This window comes from Aegilops tauschii, chromosome 5, assembly GCF_002575655.3.
Source record: "Aegilops tauschii subsp. strangulata cultivar AL8/78 chromosome 5, Aet v6.0, whole genome shotgun sequence".
NCBI classification, from domain to species: Eukaryota; Viridiplantae; Streptophyta; class Magnoliopsida; order Poales; family Poaceae; genus Aegilops; species Aegilops tauschii.
Genome location: NC_053039.3, coordinates 445,829,008 through 445,855,333, shown reverse-complemented (window position 1 = coordinate 445,855,333; position 26,326 = coordinate 445,829,008). Strand labels below are relative to the sequence as shown.

At 43.8% G+C, this 26,326-nt stretch overlaps 2 protein-coding genes across 3 annotated transcripts; one reads left to right on the top strand and one right to left on the bottom strand.

The window, feature by feature from the left end:
- The first annotated feature begins 3,976 nt into the window (after positions 1-3,976).
- LOC109784818 (uncharacterized) lies at positions 3,977-5,075 on the top strand. The gene is made up of 2 exons (XM_073499269.1): positions 3,977-4,829; positions 5,008-5,075. Exons 1-2 carry the CDS (start codon positions 3,977-3,979, stop codon positions 5,073-5,075), a joined length of 921 nt encoding a protein of 306 aa, XP_073355370.1.
- Positions 5,076-5,631: 556 nt separating this feature from the next.
- On the bottom strand, positions 5,632-10,611 carry LOC109784832 (pentatricopeptide repeat-containing protein At3g23020). Of its 2 annotated transcripts, none has more exons than XM_020343437.3 (4): positions 10,363-10,611; positions 7,461-10,283; positions 6,163-6,266; positions 5,632-5,931 (listed from the first exon to the last, which is right to left on the bottom strand). In XM_020343437.3, the coding sequence occupies exon 2, from the start codon at positions 10,275-10,277 to the stop codon at positions 7,815-7,817; it is 2,463 nt and encodes an 820-aa protein (XP_020199026.1). In that variant the 5' UTR covers positions 10,278-10,283; positions 10,363-10,611; the 3' UTR covers positions 5,632-5,931; positions 6,163-6,266; positions 7,461-7,814. The 2 variants fall into 2 exon arrangements, with proteins under 2 accessions (XP_020199026.1, XP_040246689.1); XM_040390755.2 differs by lacking the exon at positions 5,632-5,931 and adding an exon at positions 6,016-6,084.
- Between the last annotated feature and the right edge of the window lie 15,715 nt (positions 10,612-26,326).

The window sequence follows — 26,326 nt, the reverse complement described above, 5'->3', positions numbered from 1 at the left end:
GTGCCACGTTTGACTAAGGCAACTGCAGCCTCATTACACTACATTACAGAGAAGTAAACTGCTAGGACCATGACGAGAGTTGTTTAACTACAGAAGAAGAGAAGTTACAGCCGTGTCGATATCTTTATGTGCAGAACAAGTTATAAATTATATAAGAATGTTGCTGAAGAAGATTCTGAAGATAATGATGGCACCCTTCACATTCAAGACCGGGCCAAACTGTGAACTGCTGATATTATAGTATTGCAGCAAACTTCAGACAGCGAAATTATACTTCAGTGATTTAACCTCTGATGTGCGTAACCAGAAGACAAAGGTGGTGACATTTCAGATGAGGAAGAGCACTTAGTAAAATGCTTAACTACTTGCGGTTAAAAATTTGAGCAGTTTCAACAAAGCATTGGTAATTGATCAAGGAAGTTGGCTTTTATCAGCATATTCTCTGTACCCAACAACTACACAGAATCAAGTTGTATTGGTTCAGATAGTGCATATGGTCCAACGTCACAAGTGGAGGTGCTTCTTCTGGCTATTAAAACAAGTTAAAAGGAACTACAGAGATGATTTGCAAAAAAAGTAGGCCATTAACAAAGTTTCTAGTAATCTATAAACAAGTACTACCAAATTTTTTTTTAGGGCGACTTTGTTTACGGTCAAGAACACACTTTACCTCTCCCTCAAACCAATTCTATCTCAACTGAGTTCCGATTTGGGTCTGTTCCACGGATTGCTTTCCTCTTTCGATCTATAGACTGAACAGCAGATCGTTGGTCCGATCGACCATTCTCGTAAATTAATGATGCATCTTTTCAAGAAAAACCTCTGGGAGTTAAATGATATCTCTGAGAGTTAAGTTTTTATCTGGTACAGCAATTAAAACTTCACACCACTGGAAAGGCGCCAAATGTGTTGCATTTCTGCAGTGATCTAGCAGGATCCATGTTGAAACAATTAGGTTCACATTTTGAAGATGGCATGTGTGCTCTTCTTACAGTAGAGCAGAGAGATCATCATGTTGGCATATAATAAAGATTTTGAATCAGTTAAAATTAGATCTGAACTTACTTCTCTAGAAACTGTCAATGTAAAAAGAATATATCCTTGTACGAGAAGATTTTCCACTTTTTTCTATTCATATCTTTTTTATTTTTGAAAACTTCACAAATTTCAAAAAATTTAAAAGTCTTCAAAAATTGTTTGAAGTTACAAAATTTGTTTGCTTTTTCAGAAAATATTCCAATTTCAAAGTTATTCAGGCTTTTCAAAAATTGTTCGGGAGTTTAAAAATTATCCTGTGAACGAGATTTGAAAATTATCCAGTGAAAAATGTATGTAAATTTGTTCAAGAATTTAGAAATTGTTCGCTTATTTCACAAAAAAATGTTTAGTGAAAAATGTACGCGAATCTGAAACTTGTTCGGTGAACGGGGTTTGAAAAAATGTCGAGTAAAATTTTTTCCTGAATTTGAAAATTGCTCCGTGGACAAGATTTGAAAAAATCTCACCTTTTTTCAAAATCTTGGAATTGTTCAGTACGAGATTTGAAAATTTCAGTGAAAATATGTTCATGAATTTGGAAAAAGTTCATGAATTTGAAAAATTGTCTGCATATTTAAAAAATCATGATTTTTTTAAATCACAAATTTGATTTTTGGATATGATTTGAATTTTTTTATGAATTTTAAAAAACTCGTGAAACCCCTACAACATTTTGTATGAGCGATACAGTCGCTACAAGAAGCTCAAATAGTTGACCGCTAGCATTAGCGCTATAATGGCCTCCCTTTTTCCAGTTAGAGATGACAACAAAGTATCATCATGCTAAATTCAACCAAGAATCTTATCAATTAAAGGCTATGATCCGTAGTTCAATCTTATAATTTAGCCTCCTTTGGTTCCTAGGGTAGGAAAATCATAGGAATACGATAAAAGGTTTTTTTTACGATAAAGGGAAAATCATAGGAATAGAATAGTTATAGGAAATGAGATGACATGTATCTCAAATCCTCTGAATAGTTATATGAAAGGAGATTTTCTTTGGTTCACATGTCAAGAGTTTTTCCATTGAGTCTAGGCTAATGTTTATTTTTCTATGAAATGTGGAGGATAGAAAGAATTCCTCTATAGAAATAAGATTCTATTCGTACAAACCAAAGAGCTCTGCAAGAATTTTTCCTATAGAAATCTTATCCTATGAAATTCCTACAATATGCCTCCAAACCAAAGGAGTTCTAACTGAAAATCCTTAAGCTTTCAAAATGCAAAGGAATTCCTAGGTACTTGACAGGGAAATCGCCTACTACACATTGAAAAATATCCACAAAAGTGTCTAATTCATGAGTATCCATGTTAATAGGCGCCAAATCACTCTTGTGATAAGTAATCCTCATTGTAGAACTTGTTCAAAACAAGTCAAAATCCACTTAAGATTAAAAGATATTTTACGATCATTCTCCAGAGAAAGCAGGGCGTCGTCTACATATTGCAGGCACATGAACCCCCCCGCCCCCCCCCCCCCCCCTTACTCACTAAATTAGGATATAACCCCATAATCAGGCCTACTTGAAAGCCATTGACTAACATTATAGAGAAGACAAACACTGCCAGGTTAAATGAGAGAGGAGACAAAGGGTCATCCTGTCTTAATTTTTTACCAGTAAGTAAAAAAGTCATTCTCCTCCCCATTTAATAAGTTTAGCCATGCTCACATTGGGCACAATTCGTCGATCTCCATCCATTCCTTGGCATGGAATCCCGAAACGTGTAGACAAACTATGTGTGACAATACGCCATAAAATTTGCTTTATCGATGGTGTACATGATATGTCCCATATATCATCATACCATAAAAATCCAGTTTTTCAGTGCACATGAAAATTTCGTTTCCTGTGTTACTGACCAAACAAAATTCAACCGTTTAGTTATTTAAACACATGTTAACCTCAGTGACACTCCAGAATAGGTAGCGACCATGTTAGGCCAAGGAAAAATCAATGTGACAATTGTTGTGGGGTTTTGGTATCTATGGTGGGAACGCAGGAAGCTTGTCCATGATGAACAACTACAATCTACAAGGCAAGTGGCAATATCTTTCATAGCACTCTTATCAAACTATGTAGCGGGAGCCTTGCCTAGAGCAGCAATTAAACGAGGGGGATTGGTTCCTCCGCGAAGTGGATATGTGAAACTGAACATTGATGCGGACTTCGATGATGGGATGCTCAGAGGTACAACGGGTGCTATCATCTGTGACAAGTTAAGAAAGTTTATAGCCGATGGGGAAATAGCTGTATAGATTGGTGCTCAAATGTTCTTTCCGCGGAGGTTCAGGCATTAAAGTATGGACTAACTTTGGCACGGTCCATTGGATGCAACAATTTGGTGGTTAATTCTGGCAATCTTTGCAGGGGCTTACCACAATGAAAGAAGGTGCAAGCTTTGCAGGGGCTTCGGCTTCAATTTTCGACGACTGTTATGACAATGTCATGCGACTTTCCTCATATTATTTCCGAGCATTGTCCTAGAGAGGCTAACTCGGTAGCCCATGAACCGGCTATATTAGCGAAGTTCTGTGATTCTGGTGTTTGGATGAATGAAGCTCCTGTTTCGATCACCCATCTTCTTGTAACCGATGCAACACTTATTATAAATGAATAGAGAGGAGGTTTTTAGTTAAAAGCACATGGGTTACCTTTTTATTTTGAGTGCTTAACACAGGTTTTTCTTTGAGGCAAGAGTCCTTTTTTTTAGCAAATGGGGCAAGAGTGCTTGACACAGGTTAACCGAAGGAGCCGGATTCATCCCGGCCCAGACGTTAAGTACAAAGCCATCCCGGCCCAATTAGAGACGCCTGGACGGGCACGCCCCCACCCTGGCCGCCGGCGCCGCATCTTCTGCCCCATCCCTGACCCCGACGGCCGACGGGCAATCCTCGCGACCTCGACGCCCCCCTGCTCGCCCGGCGCCCGCCACCCCCATGGGGATGGCGATGAGGCCGCCGGCGCTGGTCGACGACGCCATGTGCGAGGTCTTCACGCGCCTGCCGGCGGACGACCCCAGGAGCCTTGTCCGCGCCGCCGCCGTCTGCAGGAGCTGGCGCGCCATCCTCACCGACCCCGGCTTCGCCCGCGGCTACCGCGCGTTCCACGGTGCGGCGCCCATGCTGGGCTTCCTCCACAACGCGTACCGCAACGGCAACCGCTTCGTCCCCACCTCGACCTTCCGGCGGCGGGCTTCCCAGGACCGCCCAGACTGCCAGGTCCTCGACTCCCGGCACGGCCTCGTCCTACTCTACGCCCCTGCGTACGAACTCCCCTTTGACGCCTGCGACCTCGTCGCCAACAAGTTGTGGGAAATCGAAGCCTTCCCCAAGTGCCGCGACACCATGCACTGGGAGGACATCTACGAGGGCGTGCTACACTGCAATGCCACGGTGCTCTGCGCCAGAGACCAGTGCGACCACCTCGACTGCCATGGCGGCAGCCCTTTCCTGGTGGCCTTGGTGGGCTCTGCGGACGAAGGAGGCATCGCCCTCGCCACCGCCTACTCGTCGGAGACTCGTGAGTGGAGCGACAAGATCTCCGTTGGGAGCCCGGGCTTGCAGATCGACGACGGAGGGCACACTGCTGTGGTGGGAAACAAGGTCTATGTCCCCAGCTATGAGTGTGACAGTGTGGTGGAGTACAACATTCGTGAGCAACGACTATCTGTGATCAATGTGCCAGAGAGCCTGGACGAGGCACACCTTGACCTCATAGGCGCGGAGGACGGCATGCTGCTGTTTGCGTCCGTGCTCAAGTCTAGACTCTATCTGTGGTCAATGGAGGCTGGTCCTAGGGTTTCCAGTTGTGTACCTCCAACGCGGATGCATTCCAGTTTCCATCTATATATGTAGTTTGGTTGATATGGACAGCTAAAGATGAAATGATTTTGAGGTGCCAAAGTGTGCTCCTTTTCCTCTTCTGTTGGTCATATCATCTGATCAAGCCTTTGTCTGTTACGGTGCAGCATTCCGCCGGGTGCTGGCCTCTGATGAAGCGGCACGCGCGGTTGTCGGTGCCGGTACGACAGTGTGACCAAGTGGCATCGAGACGATGGATCTGTCCACCTTTTCCTCCCAGGAAGACTTTGAAGATGAGCTCCGGCGGGTGTCTTCTGCTGCCGGCTCTGTTGGGTAGTTCGGTTATCTCTATGGTGTTGCCTGAACTCAAGTTAGTTTTGCTTAGTTGTCCGTAGTTTGAGTGTGTGTGACCCAGCAGAGCAGGGCATCTATGGTTCTACCTTGCAAGTTAACACAAACCCGGTTTCAATAGTACTACTATTATTGTGGGTGGATTTACAGCTTATTATGATGAGTAAGCTGCTATTCAAAACTAGATTTCCTCTTTTTTTCTACTCAAGTTATGGATCGTGTTCAGATATCAAAACATTGCGAATTGCAAGGTGCATTGCTTTTTTGCAAGCGACGTTATTGCGAGCATCTCAGGATGAGGAGCTGATGCATGACATGAAGCTTCAAATTTTTGTTTTCGGATTCAGTGTGTTCAATAAGGATACAATGGAATTCATGTATGCTTCCTCGGTTTTTATCATTTCTAGTAGCAGGAAACACATAAATTGAAGTGCTGCTCGTCGACGATCAAATTCTGAATGCATAAATTTACAGAGCTCCATCTTCCATCGTAAATTTACATGAAACTTTGAAGACTGATAGTAGCAACAAACTGATAATAATACATGAAAGCAGCATAACCAGTGACAACAACACATCAACATCACAACATTGCATTGCACCAGAAGCCAGAAGGATACTCTTCCAGATTACAGACTTGGTTCCGTGCTCTGGTGCCTCAGACTCACTAGCAGTGTGGATCCCTTAATCTTCATCAAAGGCGCACCAGAGTTGTCGTGTTTTTTTGCGACATTGTATCCCTGTTCCATGTACAAACCATACATGGCAATTAAACACCATTATTGCAAGATCTCCATAAACGGTCTGTCGCAGCTGCGCAGATAGTACTAAGCCAGTAAGAAAAATTAAATGATGATCTGAGCCCCACTTTTGTTCCGGTAGGAAATCACAGCCTACACCAACTAGCTGACTGAGGCACCCATCATAACCCAAACCAAGTAACTAGTGAGAACAAACATTAGTAGTTGTACCTGGTGAAGCACCCGAATGGCTAGATCTTCCAGTACTTTTGGCAGTGGTCTTTGTTCCTTAAGATTAGGCAAGCAGCATTTTCACAACCCTCACAGTTAGTTTTCTAGCAAAATCAAAAGAGGCACAATCAGTCCATCTGATAGAAAGAGCATATCAACACTAACTTCCGTATAAGATGACAACCAACTACACTCATTTATATTGGCTAAAAATCATTCTAAACAAACGTGAGGATATTATGAAAGGGAATATTGGAAAGCAAAGAAGATGTAATGCCAAAGAGGAAGTACACAAATATGTGGATACGATGCATTATCTCACACTCGCATTCTTAATCACTGTTCATCTTAGAAAACTATTCATCTTTGTTACGGATGGTAGAATGGCATTATAAATAGTGAGAAATGGAGTCTTTGCTGTCTCTCATCATGCTACTAAAACAAGAAAATAATTGAACCAATTTTTAAATGATGACATTTATCACAAAGGCAGAAGGGTGTAATTGGCAAAGGAAACTTGCATCAAATTCAGTTCTAGTGCGCTGTTTCACTAGGCAACTGCAGAGTCACATTACATTACAGAGAAGGAAACTAGGAGACCATGACGAGAGTTGTTTAACTACAAAAGAAAAGTTACAGGCATGTCTGACGTATTTATGTGCAGAACTGCAGACGAAGTTAGAAATTATCATGTTTAAGTGTTGACGGATGAAACTAAGGCACTGAATTTTAGCAGCAAGGATAGTAGTTAAATTGGCTAAAAGTTTGTAGGCTTGTAGTCTGCAAAGAATGTTACTGAAGAAGATTCTGAAGATCATGATGGCACCCTTTACATTCAAGACCGGGCCAAACTGCCAACTGATGATATTATAGTATTGCAGCCAACATCAGACAGCAAAATATACCTTAGCAATTTAACCTCTGATGCATGTAAACAGAAGACGAAGGTGGTGATATTTCAGATGAGGAAGAATGCTTAGTAAATGCTTAACTTCTTGCAATTAAAATTAGAGCAGTTTCAACAAAGCATTAATACTTGATCAAGAAAATTGGATTTTATCAGCATATTCTCTTTACTAACAACTACAGAATCCAGTTGTGTTGGTCCAGATAGGGCATATGGTCCAACGTGAGAAGTGGAGGTGCTTATTCTGGCTATTAAAACAAGTTAAAAGGAACTACAGAGAAAATTTGCAGCGAAAGTAAGTCATTAACAAAGTTTCTATTTATCTGTGAACAAGTACTACCAACATTTTTTTGTGAGGGCAACTTAGTTTACGGCCAAGAACACATTTTACCTCTCTCTCAAACCAATTCTATCTCAACTGAGTTCCGATTTGAGTCTGTTCCAGATTGCTCTCCTCTTCCGATTCATAGACTGAAGGGCAGATCATCGGTCCAAGTGACCATTCTCGTAAATTCATGATGCATCTTTTGAAGAACATCTGGGAGTTATATAACTTTACACCATTGGAAAGGCACCGCGAGGTGTTGTATTTCTGCAGTGATCTAGCAGGATTCATGTCGAAACAATCAGGTTCTCATTTTGAGGATGACATGTGTGCTCTCCTTACAGTACAGCAGATAGATCATCATGGTGGCATATCAATAAAGATTCTGAATCAGTTGAAAGCAGTTCTGGACTTGCTACTCTAGAAACTGTCAATGTAAAAAGAATGTATCCTTGTACAAGAGTGACCCATAGTATGTCGAGAGGTAGTCCCATCTGATCTGACAACCAGAGCTAGTGCCCTGTACCACTGATTCAAGCAATCTTGAGTGTTACACCTTCTGAGAGACTCTAATTTTGCAATCTCACTATTTGAAACTCCTTCTTTCACTAGAATTGGTTTTAGTGCCTTGAAAGTTACATCGTTTGGTGGTGTGCTCGATGCCAACATCTTCTGAAATATTTTCACAGCCTCCTCCATTTTCCCACCAGATACATACATCTGAATCACAGAATTATAACTTAATGCTTGAGTTAGAAGCCCTAAAGCTTGCATTTCCTTGGAGATCCTGTGAGCTTCATCATAGCGAGCAACTTTCTTGTACAAGCACACCATCATCGCATATGAAAATTCATTTGCACTTCCCGTAATCTTCAAATTCTCAAAAAGCTCACGTGCTTCGTTCACCATACAATGATCACTGTAGAGGCCAATCATGCAGTTGGATGCATAAAGGTTGGTGTCAGTATCTAATGATTTCAGAAGCTTGTACGTTTTTTGGGCCTCTGCCAGATACCCTGCTTTCGTGTAGAGTTTGATCAAAGAATTGTAGATCGAAGCACTCTCACATAAACCAGCCTTTGTCACTAAACCAAAAAATGCTGCAGCTTGCTGGACATTTCCAACTTCAGCATATGTATCAATTAAGATAGAGTAAACATATGCATCCGCGTGGACCCCCAAAGTGACCATTTCTCTAAATAGGCATTCAACCATGTGCAAATTCCCATTCTTAGTAAAGCTGTCAATCACCACAGAATATGGAACACAGTCAATCGGCATTTTAGCTGCTTGCATCTTTCTCAAGTAGTAGAGAGCTTTCTCTGGCAGTTTAGCAGTTGACAGGAGTTGAATGAGAGAACTGTAAGTCAAGTAATCAGGTAGTATGCCGTACCTCTCCATGCCAGCAGCTATCTCACAGGCCTCACCAAGCTTCTCTGCTAACCCATATGCTTTGATCATAACATTGCACACAGAAACGCTAAGCATCTTCCTCTCCAGGCAACACATAAAAGCCTTTTCCGCGAGGTTTATGTACCCTTTCTTCCCAAATGCATCAATATTTGCAGAAAAGCACTCGGAGTCCATTTGATTACAGAACCTCTCAAACCAACACCACGACTGCTCAAGCATCCCAGCATTAACATACATCCTCGTTAGAGCTGACTGCGTGTATTCATCGATCACCAGGCCACTCTCGTCCATTTCTTTAACAAGGGCTTCTGCTTTACTGACCATTCCCCTGGTACAGTACCCGTACAATAGGGTGCGGCAGCTCACAACATCTGGCACCAATTTTTCGGCTTTCATCTTACAGAAGTAGTGCTCTGCAACATCAATTTCATTGCTTTCTCTGTATAGTGAGATCAGTGTGTTGTAAGTCCTGGTGTCAGGAAGGCACTGAAACTCCTCCATCATCCTCACCAAAGAAGCCACCTGCTCCATCTTATGGTGTTTGCCCCAAACATGAATCAGTGTGTTGAAAGTAATAATGCTCGGTGCAACACCTTCCCTCAACATTTGGTTGAACATGTCTGACACTTTCTCAAGCTGCCCAGCCTTTCCATAAGTATCAATCAAGGTGTTGTAAGTATACAAGCTATAGCAAAGATGTCCATCCAACCCTGTATCTGATTCAGAAGACCATCTTTGAAAGAACAGCTCCGCCTTCTCATACTCTCCAGCCTTCTTATGCGCATGAAGGACAGTGCTCATGGTGACCTCGTCAGGCACCAAGCCGCGCTTGCACATGTCCCCGAGCCACAGCAATGCCGCCGTCTCTCTGCCCCCTTTGCAGTACACATCGATGAGCGTACCGTACGTCGCGTTATCCGGCGCCACGCCGCAGGAATGCATCTGGCGCCACAGGCCGGCGACAAGGTCCCATCGCCTCGCGCGCCCGACCGCGCAGAGCACGACATTGTAGTGGATGACATTGACCTCGTGGCGCCTCTGCCCGCGGAACCAGTCGAAGATCTCGACGGCCCGCCGCCAGTCCTTCTGCTCCTTGAGGATGATGGTCCTCTCCCGGCTGCTCAGCGTGTCCCTCCACGGCCACAGCGCCTCCCCGACGTCCCGGACGCGCTCCAGCGCGTACAGCATCGCCGGGATGGACCCTCCGTAGCCGGCCAACCTGCCCCTGCCCTTCCCCCTTTGCGCAGCAGCACTCTGTCCGGTGGTGCCGGCGACGGTGGGTGGAACCACCACCACATTGGGGCAAGCCTCGGCGGTTCTCGCCGGCGCCGCCGAGACCGCGTTGCTCTGGAGCGCGAGGCCTTTGTCCCTGCGGCTGGCGCCGGGCACCGAGGCCGCGAGGCTCGACTGCGGATTCAGCGGCGGCGGCGCGGGAGCACGGTGGAGGAGCCGGTCGCACGGGCTCAGCATCCCGCCCTGCGAAACAGCCGGGCGTGAGTTCCGCCGGTATTTGGGTCCAGAAATCGTGGATGGAAAGAAAGCCGCGAGCTCATACCTCGAAATCAATGGCGGGGGACTGCGGACCGGGCGAGGGAGGCAGCGGGAGCGCGACGAGCAAAAGGGGGGAACGGCGGCGGCAGCGGCGGCGCGGGTGTTTCAGGCGTCGGCGGTGGGCGGCGCCCAGGTGCGGCACGGCCACGGCAGGCGGTGGCGGGCTAGAGGAGAGATTTTGGAGCGGCTTTGGGCTGGGTCGGCAGCCCGAGGAAGGAGATGAGTTTGGGGGGATGTGGATGTGGATGTCAAAATCACCTCTTTCAGTCACTCTACCTGACCCTAAGTCTGCCCTGCTATTTCACCCTAAAATTTCGAAAGTTGCTTCCAAATTTTTGAAAACTCGTCATGAATTTTACGAGAGGTGGTCTCCTTTAGTCGACCCATAAATCAGAATGTTTATCCTAATCTTTTGACAAATTACTCTATTTAAAAAAAATACGACAAAGATTTCAAAAATATATGACAAACTTCATGAAAAGAGCGTCTGGGTTGTGAAAGCGGGAGAGTGAGTGAGGGCGATCTTACACCATCACTTGCCACAAACCTTTATTTATCTATAAGAATACCAGGCTACAACTTTTCCCGACCATTTTATTTAAAAAGGTTTTATCATTTTTATGACACTAGTTGTATCTCACTATTGAGTTTTCTCGTTAGAAGTTATACTTGCTCAAAAATATAGTCATTTCGTGAGATGGTCGCTCAAATTTCACATTAGACAACTCAAAGATTCCATCGTTCCGTTAGGTATTTGCTCAAAAATGCCATTAGACAGTGTTACTATCAGGTCAAACCCATTGACAATGTTATATGACCAAAATACTCCTAGACACACATGTCATCTCTCTCTATCTCACAATGATAACTGTGAAGGAAATATGCCCTAGAGGCAATAATAAAGTTGTTATTTATATTTCCTTATATCATGATAAATGTTTATTATTCATACTAGAATTGTATTAACCGGAAACTTAGTACATGTGTGAATACATAGACAAAACAGAGTGTCCCTAGTATGCATCTACTTGACTAGCTCGTTTATCAAAGATGGTTATGTTTCCTGACCATAGACATGTGTTGTCATTTGATGAACGAGATCACATCATTAGAGAATGATGTGATGGACAAGACCTATCCGTTAGCTTAGCATTATGATCGTTGAGTTTTATTGCTATTGCTTTCTTCATGACTTACACATGTTCCTCTGACTATGAGATTATGCAACTCCCGAATACCGGAGGAACACCTTGTGTGCTATCAAACGTCACAACTTAACTGGGTAATTATAAAGATGCTCTACAGGTGTCTCCGATGGTGTTTGTTGGGTTGGCATAGATCAAGATTAGGATTTGTCACTCCGATTGTCGGAGAGGTATCTCTGGGCCCTCTCGGTAATGCACATCACTATAAGCCTTGCAAGCAATGTGACTAATGAGTTAGTTGCGGGATGATGTATTACGGAACGAGTAAAGAGACTTGCCGGTAACGAGATTGAACTAGGTATTGAGATACCGACAATCGAATCTCGGGCAAGTAACATACCGATGACAAAAGGGAACAACGTATGTTGTTATGCGGTTTGACCGATAAAGATCTTCGTAGAATATGTAGGAACCAATATGAGCATCCAGGTTCCGCTATTGGTTATTGACCGGAGACGAGTCTCGGTCATGTCTACATAGTTCTCGAACCCGTAGGGTCCGCACGCTTAACGTTTGGTGACGATCGGTATTATGAGTTATGTGTTTTGATGTACCGAAGGTAGTTCGGAGTCCCGGATATGATCACGGACATGACGAGGAGTCTCGAAATGGTCGAGACATAAAGATCGATATATTGGATGACTATGTTTGGACATCGGAATGGTTCCGGATGAATTCGGGCATTTACCGGAGTACCGGGAGGTTATCGGAACCCCCCGGGGAGTCAATGGGCCTTAATGGGCCATAGTGGAAAGGAGGAGGAGGCGACCAAGGTGGGCGCCCCCAAGCCCAATCCGAATTGGGAGGGGGGCCGACCCCCCTTTCCTTCCTCCATCTCTCCTCCTTCCTTCCTCTCATACTCCTACTTGGAAGGAGGGAATCCTACTCCTGGTGGGAGTAGGACTCCCCTAGGGCGCGCCATAGAGAGGGCCGGCCCTCCCCCTCCTCCACTCCTTTATATACGGGGGAGGGGGGCACCCCATAGACACACAAGTTGATCATTGATCTCTTAGCCGTGTGAAGTGCCCTCCTCCACCATAATCCACCTCGGTCATATCGTTGCAGTGCTTAGGTGAAGCCCTGCGCCGGTAGCTTCATCATCACTGTCATCACGCCGTCGTGCTGACGAAGCTCTCCCTCGACACTCTGCTGGATCGTGAGTTCGTGGGACGTCACCGAGCCGAACGTGTGCAGATCGCGGAGGTGCCGTACTTTCGGTACTAGGATCGGTCGATCGTGAAGACGTACGACTACATCAACCACGTTGTCATAACGCTTCCGCTTACGGTCTACGAGGGTACATGGACAACACTCTCCCCTCTCGTTGCTATGCATCACCATGATCTTGCGTGTGCGTAGGATTTTTTTTAAAATTACTACGTTCCCCAACAATGGATCCTTTCTAGAGAAGGAGTTTCTCTCGAAAGAAGTGAGTGGGAGGAAAGTAGAACTTGACGAGGTAACTGTACCTGCTCCCTTATTGGAAAGTAGTTCATCACAGAAATCTGTTCCTGTGACTCCTACACCAATTAGTGAGGAAGCTAATGATGATGATCATGTAACTTCAGATCAAGTTACTACCGAACCTCGTAGGTCAACCAGAGTAAGATCCGCACCAGAGTGGTACGGTAATCCTGTTCTGGAGGTCATGTTACTTGACCATGACGAACCTACGAACTATGAGGAAGCGATGATGAGCCCAGATTCTGCGAAATGGCTTGAGGCCATGAAATCTGAGATGGGATCCATGTATGAGAACAAAGTGTGGACTTTGGTGTACTTGCCCGATGATCGGCAAGCCATCGAGAATAAATGGATCTTCAAGAAGAAGACTGACGCTGACGGTAATGTTGTTGGAAATATGCCCTAGAGGCAATAATAAATGGTTATTATTATATTTCTTTGTTCATGGTAATTGTCTATTGTTCATGCTATAATTGTATTGTCCGGAAATCGTAATACATGTGTGAATACATAGACCACAACGTGTCCCTAGTAAGCCTCTAGTTGACTAGCTCGTTGATCAACAGATAGTCATGGTTTCCTGACTATGGACATTGGATGTCATTGATAACGGGATCACATCATTAGGAGAATGATGTGATGGACAGGACCCAATCCTAAGCATAGCATAAAAGATCGTGTAGTTTCGTTTGCTAGAGCTTTTCCAATGTCAAGTATCTTTTCCTTAGACCATGAGATCGTGCAACTCTCGGATACCGTAGGAGTGCTTTGGGTGTGCCAAACGTCACAACGTAACTGGGTGACTATAAAGGTGCACTACGGGTATCTCCGAAAGTGTCTGTTGGGTTGGCACGGATCGAGACTGGGATTTGTCACTCCGTGTGACGGAGAGGTATCTCTGGGCCCACTCGGTAATGCATCATCATAATGAGCTCTATGTGACTAAGGCGTTAGTCACGGGATCATGCATTGCGGTACGAGTAAAGAGTCTTGCCGGTAACGAGATTGAACAAGGTATTGGGATACCGACGATCGAATCTCGGGCAAGTAACATACCGATTGACAAAGGGAATTGCATACGGGATTGATTGAATCCTCGACACTGTGGTTCATCCGATGAGATCATCGTGGAACATGTGGGAGCCAACATGGGTATCCAGATCCCGCTGTTGGTTATTGACCGGTGAGGCGTCTCGGTCATGTCTGCATGTCTCCCGAACCCGTAGGGTCTACACACTTAAGGTTCGGTGACGCTAGGGTATTAGAGATATGTGTATGCGGAAACCCGAAAGTTGTTCGGAGTCCCGGATGAGATCCCGGACGTCACGAGGAGTTCCGGAATGGTCCGGAGGTAAAGAATTATATATAGGAAGTCAAGTTTTGGCCACCGGGAAAGTTTCGGGGGTTACCGGTATTGTACCGGGACCACCGGAAGGGTCCCGGGGGTCCACCGGGTGGGGCCACCTATCCCGGAGGGCCCCGTGGGCTGAAGTGGGAAGGGAACCAGCCCCTAGTGGGCTGGGCGCCCCCCCTTGGGCCTCCCCCCATGCGCCTAGGGTTGGAAACCCTAGGGTGGAGGGGCTTCCCACTTGCCTTGGGGGGCAAGGCACCCCCTTGGCCGCCGCCCCCCACCCTAGATGGGGTTTGGCTGGCGCCCCCCCTCCCAGGGGGCCTATATAAAGGGGGGGGGGAGGGCAGCAACATCTCAGCCTTGGGCGCCTCCCTCCTCCCCTGCTACACCTCTCTCTCTCGTAGAAGCTCGGCGAAGCCCTGCCGGCATCCTGCTACATCCACCACCACGCCGTCGTGCTGCTAGATCTCCATCAACCTCTCCTTCCCCCTTGCTGGATCAAGAAGGAGGAGACGTCGCTGCACCGTACGTGTGTTGAACGCGGAGGTGCCGTCCGTCGTCACTCGGTCATCGGTGATTTGGATCACGACGAGTACGACTCCGTCATCCACGTTCATTGGAACGCTTCCGCTCGCGATCTACAAGGGTATGTAGATGCACTCCTTTCCCCTCGTTGCTAGTATACTCCATAGATGCATCTTGGTGAGCGTAGGAAAATTTTAAAATTATGCTACGATTCCCAACAAATGTTACTGTCTACGAAGCTCGACTTGTTGCAAAAGGTTTTTGACAAGTTCAAGGAGTTGACTACGATGAGACCTTCTCACCCGTAGCGATGCTTAAGTCTGTCCGAATCATGTTAGCAAATTGCCACATTTTATGAAATCTGGCAAATGGATGTCAAAACTACATTCCTTAATGGATTTCTTAAAGAAGAGTTGTATATGATGCAACCAGAAGGTTTTGTCGATCCTAAAGGTGCTAACAAAGTGTACAAGCTCCAGCAATCCATCCATGGAATAGTGCAAGCATCTCAGAGTTGGAATATACGCTTTGATGAGTTGATCAAAGCATATAGGTTTATACAGACTTGCGATGAAGACTGTATTTACAAGAAAGTGAGTGGGAGCACTACAGCCTTTCTGATAAGTATATGTGAATGACATATTGTCGATCGGAAATGATGTAGAATTTTCTGGAAATCATAAAGGAGTGTTTGAAAGGAGTTTTTTTCAAAGAAAGACCTCGGTGAAGCTGCTTACATATTGAGCATCAAGATCTATAGAGATAGATCAAGACGCTTGATAAGTTTTTTCAATCAGTACATACCTTGACAAGTTTTGAAGTAGTTCAAAATGGAACAGTCAACGAAGGAGTTCTTGCCTGTATTGCAAGGTGTGAAGTTGAGTAAGACTCAAAGCCCGACCGCGGCAGAAAATAGAAAGAGAATGAAAGTCATTCCCTATGCCTCAACCATATGTTCTATAAAGTATGCTATGCTGTGTACCAGACCTATTGTGTACCTCGCCATAAGTTTGGCAAGAGGGTACAATAGTGATCCAGGAGTAGATAACTGAACAATGGTCAAAATTATCTTTAGTGGAATAAGGATATGTTTCTCGGTTATGGAGGTGACAAAAGGTTCGTCGTAAAGAGTTACGTCGATGCAAGCTTTGACACTGATCTGGATGACTCTAAGTCTCAATCTGGATACATATTGAAAGTGGGAGCAATTACGTAGAGTAGCTCCATGTAGAGCATTGTAGACATAGAAAATTTGCAAAATACATACGGCTCTGAATATGGCAGACCCATTGACTAAACTTCTCTCACAAGCAAAACATGATCACACCTTAGTAATCTTTGTGTGTTAATCACATAGCAATATGAAATAGATTATTGACTCTAGTAAAACCCTTTGGGTATTAGTCACATGGCGATGTGAACTAATCACATGGTGATGTGAACTATTGGTGTTAAATCACATGGCGATGTGAACTAGATTATTGACTCTAGTGCAAGTGGGAGACTGAAGGAAATATGCCCTAGAGGCAATAATAAAGTTGTTATTTATATTTCCTTATATCATGATAAATGTTTATTATTCATGCTAGAATTGTATTAACTGGAAACTTAGTACATGTGTGAATACATAGACAAAACAGAGTGTCCCTAGTATGCCTCTACTTGACTAGCTCGTTTATCAAAGATGGTTATGTTTCCTGACCATAGACATGTGTTGTCATTTGATGAACGGGATCACATCATTAGAGAATGATGTGATGGACAAGACCTATCCCTTAGCTTAGCATTATGATCTTTGGGTTTTATTGCTATTGCTTTCTTCATGACTTATACATGTTCCTCTGACTATGAGATTATGCAACTCCCGAATACCGGAGGAACACCTTGTGTGCTATCACACGTCACAACGTAACTGGGTGATTATAAAGATGCCCTACAGGTGTCTCCGATGGTGCTTGTTGGGTTGGCATAGATCGAGACTAGGATTTGTCACTCCGATTGTTGGATAGGTATCTCTGGGCCCTCTCGGTAATGCACATCACTATAAGCCTTGCAAGCAATGTGACTAATGAGTTAGTTGCAGGATGATGCATTACGGAACGAGTAAAGAGACTTGCTGATACGTCTCCGTCGTATCTACTTTTCCAAACACTTTTGCCCTTGTTTTGGACTCTAACTTGCCTGATTTGAATGGAACTAACCCGGACTGACGCTGTTTTCAGCAGACTTTCCATGGTGTTATTTATGTGCAGAAACAAAAGTTCTCGGAATGACCTGAAACTCCACGGAACATCTTTTTGGAAAATATTAAAAATACTGGAAGAAAAATCCACGTCATGGGGCCCACACCCTGTCCACGAGGGTGGGGGGCGCGCCCCCTGTCTCATGGGCCCCCTGACGCTCCACCGACCTTAATTCCAACTCCATATATTCACTTTCGGGGAGAAAAAAATCAGAGAGAAGGATTCATCGCGTTTTACGATACGGAGCCGCCGCCAAGCCCTAAAACCTCTCGGGAGGGCTGATCTGGAGTCCGTTCGGGGCTCCGGAGAGGGGAATCCGTCGCCATCGTCATCATCAACCATCCTACATCACCAATTTCGTGATGCTCACCGCCGTGCGTGAGTAATTCCATCGTAGGCTTGCTGGACGGTGATGGGTTGGATGAGATCTATCATGTAGTCGAGTTAGTTTTGTTAGGGTTTGATCCCTAGTATCCACTATGTTCTGAGATTGATGTTGCTATGACTTTGCTATGCTTAATGCTTGTCACTAGGGCCCGAGTGCCATGATTTCAGATATGAACCTATTATGTTTTCATGAATATATGTGAGTTCTTGATCCTATCTTGCAAGTCTATAGTCACCTACTATGTGTTATGATCCGGCAACCCCGAAGTGACAATAATCGGGACCACTCCCGGTGATGACCGTAGTTTGAGGAGTTCATGTATTCACTATGTGTTAATGCTTTGGTCCGGTACTCTATTAAAAGGAGGCCTTAATATCCCTTAGTTTCCGCTAGGACCCCGCTGCCATGGGAGGGTAGGACAAAAGATGTCATGCAAGTTCTTTTCCATAAGCACGTATGACTATATTCGGAATACATGCCTACATTACATTGATGAATTGGAGCTAGTTCTGTGTCACCCTATGTTATGACTGTTACATGATGAACCGCATCTGGCATAATTCTCCATCACCGATCCAATGCCTACGAGCTTTTCACATATTGTTCTTCGCTTATTTACTTTTCCGTTGCTACTGTTACAATCACTACAAAACCCAAAAATATTACTTTTGCTATCGTTACCTTTACTTCCATATTACTTTGCTACTAAATACTTTGCTGCAGATAGTAAGTTATCCAGGTGTGGTTGAATTGACAACTCAACTGCTAATACTTGAGAATATTCTTTCGCTCCCCTTGTGTCGAATCAATAAATTTGGGTTGAATACTCTACCCTCGAAAACTGTTGCAACCCCCTATACTTGTGGGTTATCAGGACTATTTTCTGGCGCCGTTGCCGGGGAGCATAGCTCTATTCTTTGAGTCACTTGGGATTTATATCTGCCGGTCACTATGAAGAACTTGAAAGACGCGAAAACAAAAATTTATCCCTCAACTACGAGGGGAGGTAAGGAACTGCCATCTAGTTCTGCACTTGATTCACCTTCTGTTTTGAGTAAGCTTGCGACACCTAAACCTGCTTCTGCTATTAATTCTAATATGTCGCATGTTATTGATGATGCCACTTCTGTTATGCATGATACTTATGATGAAACTACTTCTATGCTTGATACTACTGTGCCACTTGGTGAATTTCTTTATGAACAACTTGCTAGGGCTAGAGAGAATGAAATTATTGAAACTGATAATATTGAAGATAGTGATGATGAAGACTCTCCCCCTAATAAATATGAATTGCCTGTTGTGCCTGAGGGTTATGTTTTGGATGAAGAATCTGCTAGAGCCATTCTTGCTTGCAATTATAGAAGTGATCTTAAGAAATTATTAGCTAAATGGAAGCAGCGATCTCTTAATGCTAGAATGAAACCTGACCCTGCTTTTGCTACTTCACCTATCTGTGTTACTGATAAGGATTATGAATTCTCTGTTGATCCTGATATAATTACTTTGGTTGAATCTGATCCTTTTTATGGCTATGAATCTGAAACTGTTGTGGCACATCTTACTAAATTAAATGATATAGCCACCCTGTTCACTAATGATGAGAGAACTCGCTACCTTTATATCCTTAAAATATTTCCGTTCTCATTAAAGGGTGATGCTAAGATATGGTTTAATTCTCTTGATCCTGGTTGTGTGTGTAGTCCCCAGGATATGATTTATTACTTCTCTGCTAAATATTTCCCCGCTCATAAGAAACAAGCTGCTTTGAGGGAAATATATAATTTTGTGCAAATTGAAGAAGAGAGTCTCCCACAAGCTTGGGGGAGGCTTCTCCAATTACTTAATGCTTTGCCTGATCATCCTCTGAAGAAAAATGAAATACTTGATATCTTTTATAATGGACTAACCAATGCTTCTAGAGATTACTTGGATAGTTGTGCTGGTTCTATTTTCAGGGAAAGAACACCGGATGAAGCTGAAATTCTATTGAATAATATGTTCACAAATGAAAATAATTGGACACTTCCTGAGCCAATTCGTAAACCAACTCCGAAGAAGAGGGGTGTTCTATTTCTCAGTGCTGAAGATATGCAAGAGGCAAAGAAATCTATGAAAGAAAAGGGTATTAAAGCTGAAGATGTTAAGAATTTACCTCCTATTGAAGAAATACATGGTCTTAATTTACCGCCTGTTGAAGAAACATATGATCTTGAAGAAACTCATGGTCTTGATAACCCGACACAGGTAGTAAAGGTAAATTCTCTCTATAGATATGATAAAGCTGAAATCCCTCCTACTAAGTTTGCTAGCCAATGTTTGGATGAGTTTGATAACTTTATGGTTAAGCAAGAAGATTTTAATGCTTATTTTGGTAGACAATTAAAACAAAATGCTTATATGATTGAACACTTGGGTGATTATATGTCTAGAGTTAAAGGTGAACTTAAACTCATTAGTAAACATGCTTGTATGATTACCACTCAAGTAGAACAAGTGCTTAAAGCTCAGAATGATTTGCTCAATGAATTGAATAGTAAAAATAATGATTTTGCTGTTAGAGTGGCTACCAGAACTGGTAAGATGACTCAGGAACCTTTGTATCCTGAAGGCCACCCTAGGAGAATTGAACAAGATTCTCAGAGAAATAATATTGATGCACCTAGCTCTTCTAAAAAGAAGAAAAAGAAAAATGATAGGACTCTGCATGCTTCTAGTGAACCTATTGCGGAAACACCTGAGAATCCAAATGATATTTCTATTTCTGATGCTGAAACACAATCTGGTAATGAACATGAATCTAGTGATAATATTAATGATAATGTTCATGATGATGCTCAACCTAGTAATGATAATGATGTAGAAATTGAACCTGCTGTTGATCTTGATAACCCACAATCAAAGAATCAACGTTATGATAAGAGAGACTTTGTTGCTAGGAAGCACGGTAAGTAAAGAGAACCTTGGGTTCTGAAACCCAGGCCTTTTCCTCCCAAACCATCCAAGAAAAAGGATGGTGAGGATTTTGAGCGCTTTGCTAAAATGATTAGACCTATCTTTTTGCGTATGCGTTTGACTGGTATGCTCAAAATGAATCCTTATGCTAAGTATATGAAAGAAATTTTCACTAATAAAAGAAAGATACCGGAAGCTGAAATTTGCACCATGCTTGCTAATTATACTTTTAAGGGTGGAATACCTAAGAAACTAGGAGATCCAGGAGTACCAACTATACCATGCTCTATTAAAAGAAACTATGTTAAAACTGCTTTATGTGATCTTGGAGCCGGTGTTAGTGTTATGCCTCTCTCTTTATATCATAGACTTGATTTGAATACGTTGACACCCACTGAAATATCTTTGCAAATGGCTGATAAATCAACTGCTATACCTGTCGGTATTTGTGAGGATGTGCTTGTTGTGGTTGCAAACGTTACTATTTTAACGGACTTTGTTATTCTTGATATCCCCGAGGACGATAGTATGTCTATTATTCTTGGAAGACCTTTTTGGAACACTGCAGGGGCTATTATTGATTGCAACAAAGGCAATGTCACTTTTCATGTTAATGGTAATGAGCATACGGTACACTTTCCGAGGAAACAACCTCAAGTTCATAGTATAAATTCTATTGGAAAAGTTCCATCAATTATTTTTGGAGGTTTTGAATTTCCTCTTCCTACTGTCAAGAAGAAATATGATATTCTTATTATTGGGGATGTGCATATCCCCGTTGAGGTAACATAGTGTTATTCGAAATTTCTCTGGTTCCATGTTATTCGGAATGAGTTTGTTAACAAGACTTGATCAACCTTGTTAATGGATTCCTTTTGATGAGCATGAGATGGATGAAGTTAGAAGGCACAACCTTCTGTACCCTTCTTTTACCTTCTGTTATTTAGTTGAAATAAAGCAAAAATAGTATTTTTCTGTCTGTTTTTTGATTTATCCATGCAATATAAAAATACCCCGAAAATAAAAGTTCTCTAAATGCCCTGAAAATGGAATATGATTTTTTCTGGAATATTTGAGAATATCTGGCACTGAGAACACAGCAGGGGGAGCAAGCACCTGGCCACGAGGGTCCAGGGCGCGCCCACCCCTACAGGGCGCGCCCCCTGCCTCGTGGGCCCATGGTGGCCCCCTCCGCTTATTCCTGCATCCACACACTTCTTCCTCCCAAAAAAAAATCACCATCCAGCTCAAGCACGAGTTCTAGCTCAGTTTGCTGCGATTTTCGATCTCCTTGCTCAAAGCACCTCTCACAAAACTGCTTGGGGATATTGTTCCTTGGTATGTGACTCCTCCATTGGTCCAAATAGTTTTTGTTCTAGTGCTTTATTCATTGCAAATTTTTGTTGCCTAGGTGACCATGTTCTTGAGCTTGCAGGTCAAATTTATATGGTTCCAAGTAGTTCTAATGCTTGATATAGGCTCTAGGCACTTGTAGGAGTAGTTGCTATCAATTTTGTTGAGCTTGGTTCACTTTTATTTTGAAGTTACTAAAAATTTCAGAAAATTTTCAGTGGAAGAAATATGCTTAGGAAAATGTTCCATGGTGGTCCTTCAAGGAAGCAAGGACCCAGGCTTGCAATGCGTGATGCTGACGATGAGGCACCAAGGGACGTTCCAGTGCGGCCTTGTGAATGGCCTTCAGAAAACTTTATGGATCGAGCGGGAATCAAGGAAGAATTTAACGCATATTTGCGTAACGCTGATCTTGTGAGCTTCGAGGAAGAAAAGTGCCGCCAGTACTACTATCTCACTAGTTCCTTTGTGAGGAGGCAAAAGGAAGACATTTTATTACCAGAGAGGAGGCAGATGAGTACGAGAGGAGGGCGGAAGCAGCTTGTCGCCACACTGCAGCCCAGGAGGCAACAACTGCCGCATCGCAGTACGACCCCGACTACAACTATGGATATGTGCCAGGCCATTCGTGGCAATAAACCAACTTAGGCCAAAAGCCTAAGCTTGGGGGAGTACGTATTTCCCACCGACATTACATTTATGTTCACACACACTCATTGCTAGATGTCGGTGCTCATACTCTTTCACTGTAATATCCATGCTAGTTTATTTTCTTTTCTTGCTTTCTTCTTGTGTGTTTAATAAACCTTAAGAAAAACAAAAAAAAATTAGTGTAGCTTTTAGTTAGTTTACTTTTCTTGCTGTAGTAGTAGTAATTAAAAAGAAAACCCAAAAAGATTTCCCGTTCTTCTTTTGCTTGTTGGGAGCTTTCCCGTGTAAATAGTTTTATTTCTTTTCTTTTCTTTGGGGGTCGATAGGAGAAGACCATGATTAAATTGTTGAAGTGGCTCTTATATGCATTATTGTTGATTTAACCAAGAGCCCATATTGCCTTGTCTTCTCCTGTTTATTGAATGCTCGCAGATTCCAGCTTAGTCCAATGCACGTGCACTCTTATTATTTTCACATCGTTCGGTCGTGCAAGTGAAAGGCAATTATGACGATATATGATGGACTGACTGAGATGAGAGAAGCTGGTATGAACTCGACCTCTCTTGTTTTTGTAAATATGATTAGTTCATCGTTCCTGATTCAGCCTATTATGAATAAACATGTTTGCAATGACAATTAGAGATCATAGTTGCTTATGCCATGCTTGATTAGCTATGAGTTATAATGGTTTACCTTGCGTGCCAACATGCTATTAAAATGTTTGTGATGTGGTATGATGGGGTGGTATCCTCCTTTGAATGATTTAAGTGACTCGACTTGGCACATGTTCACACATGTAGTTGAAACAAAATCAACATAGCCTTCACGATATTTATGTTCATGGTGGATTATATCCTACTCATGCTTGTACTCAATGCCTATTAATTTTAATGCATGTTCATGACTGTTGTCACTCTCTAGTTGGTCGCTTCCCAGTCTTTTGCTAGCCTTCACTTGTACTAAGCGGGAATACTGCTTGTGCATCCAATCCTTTAAACCCCAAAGTTATTCCATATGAGTCCACCATACCTTCCTATATGCGGTATCTACCTGCCGTTCCAAGTAAATTTGTATGTGCCAAACTCTAAACCTTCAAATGGAATTCTGTTTTGTATGCTCGAATAGCTCATGTATCAACTAGGGCTGTCCGTATCTTCCATGTTAGGCGGGTTATTCTCAAGAGGAGTGGACTCCGCTCCTCACTCACGAGAAAATGGCTGGTCACCGGGATGCCCAGTCCCATGCTTTATGCTAACTAAATCAAAATAATTGCAAACAAAACTCCCCCGGGACTGTTGCTAGTTGGAGGCACTCGTTGTTTCGAGCAAGCCATGGATTGATGCTTGTTGGTGGAGGGGGAGTATAAACTTTACCATTCTGTTTGGGAACTGCCTATAATGTGTGTAGCATGGAAGATATCGCCAACTCTTGGTTGTTATGTTGACAATGAAAGTATGCCGCTCAAAATATTATTTATCTCTATTTCAAAATCGAGCTCTGGCACCTCTACAAATCCCTGCTTCCCTCTGCGAAGGGCCTATCTATTTACTTTTATGTTGAGTCATCACCCTCTTATTAAAAAGCACCAGCTGGAGAGCAATGCTGTCATTTGCATTCATTACTATTAATTTATGTTGGGTATGACTATGACTGGATCTCTTTTACCATGAATTACAATGTCTAGTCAGTCCTTGATCTTTAAAGGTGCTCTGCATTTATGTTTTGCAGTCTCAGAAAGGGCTAGCGAGATACCATCCTGTTATATCATATCATGATTGTTTTGAGAAAGTGTTGTCATCCGAGACTTATTATTATTGCTCGCTAGTTGATTATGCCATTGACATGAGTAAACATGAGACCTAAGAGTTATTGTGAATGTGGTTAATCATAATCTTTGCTGAAAACTTGAATGCTGGCTTTACATATTTACAACAACAAGAGCAAACAGCGTTTGTAAAAGTTTTTCTTTATCACTTTCAGTTTATCAACTGAATTGCTTGAGGACAAGCAAAGGTTTAAGCTTGGGGGAGTTGATACGTCTCCTGATGGGGATCGTAGCAGAAATTTAAAATTTTCTACGCATCACCAAGATCAATCTATGGAGTCATCTAGCAACGAGGGAGAGGAGTGCATCTACATACCCTTGTAGATCGCGAGCGGAAGCGTTCAAGTGAACGGGGTTGATGGAGTCGTACTCGTCGTGATCCAAATCACCGATGACCGAGCACCGAACGGACGGCACCTCCGCGTTCAACACACGTACGGAGCAGCGACGTCTCCTCCTTCTTGATCAAGCAAGGGGGAAGGAGAGGTTGATGGAGATCCAGCAGCACGACGGCGTGGTGGTGGAAGTAGCGGGGATCTCGGCAGGGCTTCGCCAAGCTCAGCGAGAGGGAGAGGTGTCACGGGAGGGAGAGGGAGGCGCCAGGGGCTGTGGTGCGGCTGCCCTCCCTCCCCTCCACTATATATAGGGGCCCTGGGGGGGCGCCGGCCCCTGGGAGATCCAATCTCCAGGGGGGTGGCGGCCAAGGGGGGTGGCTTGCCCCCCAAGCCAAGTGGGGCGCCCCCCACCCCTAGGGTTTCCAACCCTAGGCGCAGGGGGAGGCCCAAGGGGGGCGCACCAGCCCACTAGGGGCTGGTTCCCTTCCCACTTCAGCCCATGGGGCCCTCCGGGATAGGTGGCCCCACCCGGTGGACCCCCGGGACCCTTCTGGTGGTCCCGGTACAACACTGGTGACCCCTGAAACTTTCCCGGTGGCCGAAACTGGACTTCCTATATATAATTCTTCACCTCCGGACCATTCCGGAACTCCTCATGGCGTCCGGGATCTCATCCGGGACTCTGAACAACATTCGGATTTCCGCATACTAATATCTCTACAACCCTAGCGTCACCGAACCTTAAGTGTGTAGACCCTACGGGTTCGGGAGACATGCAGACATGACCGAGACGACTCTCCGGTCAATAACCAACAGCGGGATCTGGATACCCATGTTGGCTCCCACATGTTCCACGATGATCTCATCGGATGAACCACGATGTCGAGGATTCAATCAATCCCGTATACAATTCCCTTTGTCAATCGGTACGTTACTTGCCCAAGATTCGATCGTCGGTATCCCAATACCTCGTTCAATCTCGTTACCGGCAAGTCACTTTACTCGTACCGTAATGCATGATCCCGTGACCAACCACTTGGTCACTTTGAGCTCATTATGATGATGCATTACCGAGTGGGCCCAGAGATACCTCTCCGTCATACGGAGTGACAAATCCCAGTCTCGATCCGTGTCAACCCAACAGACACTTTCAGAGATACCTGTAGTGTACCTTTATAGTCACCCAGTTACGTTGTGACGTTTGGTACACCCAAAGCACTCCTACGGCATCCGGGAGTTACACGATCTCATGGTCTAAGGAAATGATACTTGACATTGGAAAAGCTCTAGCAAACGAACTACACGATCTTTGTGCTATGCTTAGGATTGGGTCTTGTCCATCACATCATTCTCCTAATGATGTGATCCCGTTATCAATGACATCCAATGTCCATAGTCAGGAAACCATGATTATCTGTTGATCAACGAGCTAGTCAACTAGAGGCTCACTAGGGACATGTTGTGGTCTATGTATTCACACATGTATTACGATTTCCGGATAACACAATTATAGCATGAACAATAGACAATTATCATGAACAAGGAAATATAATAATAACCATTTTATTATTGCCTCTAGGGCATATTTCCAACAGTCTCCCACTTGCACTAGAGTCAATAATCTAGTTACATTGTGATGAATCGAACACCCATAGAGTTCTGGTGTTGATCAT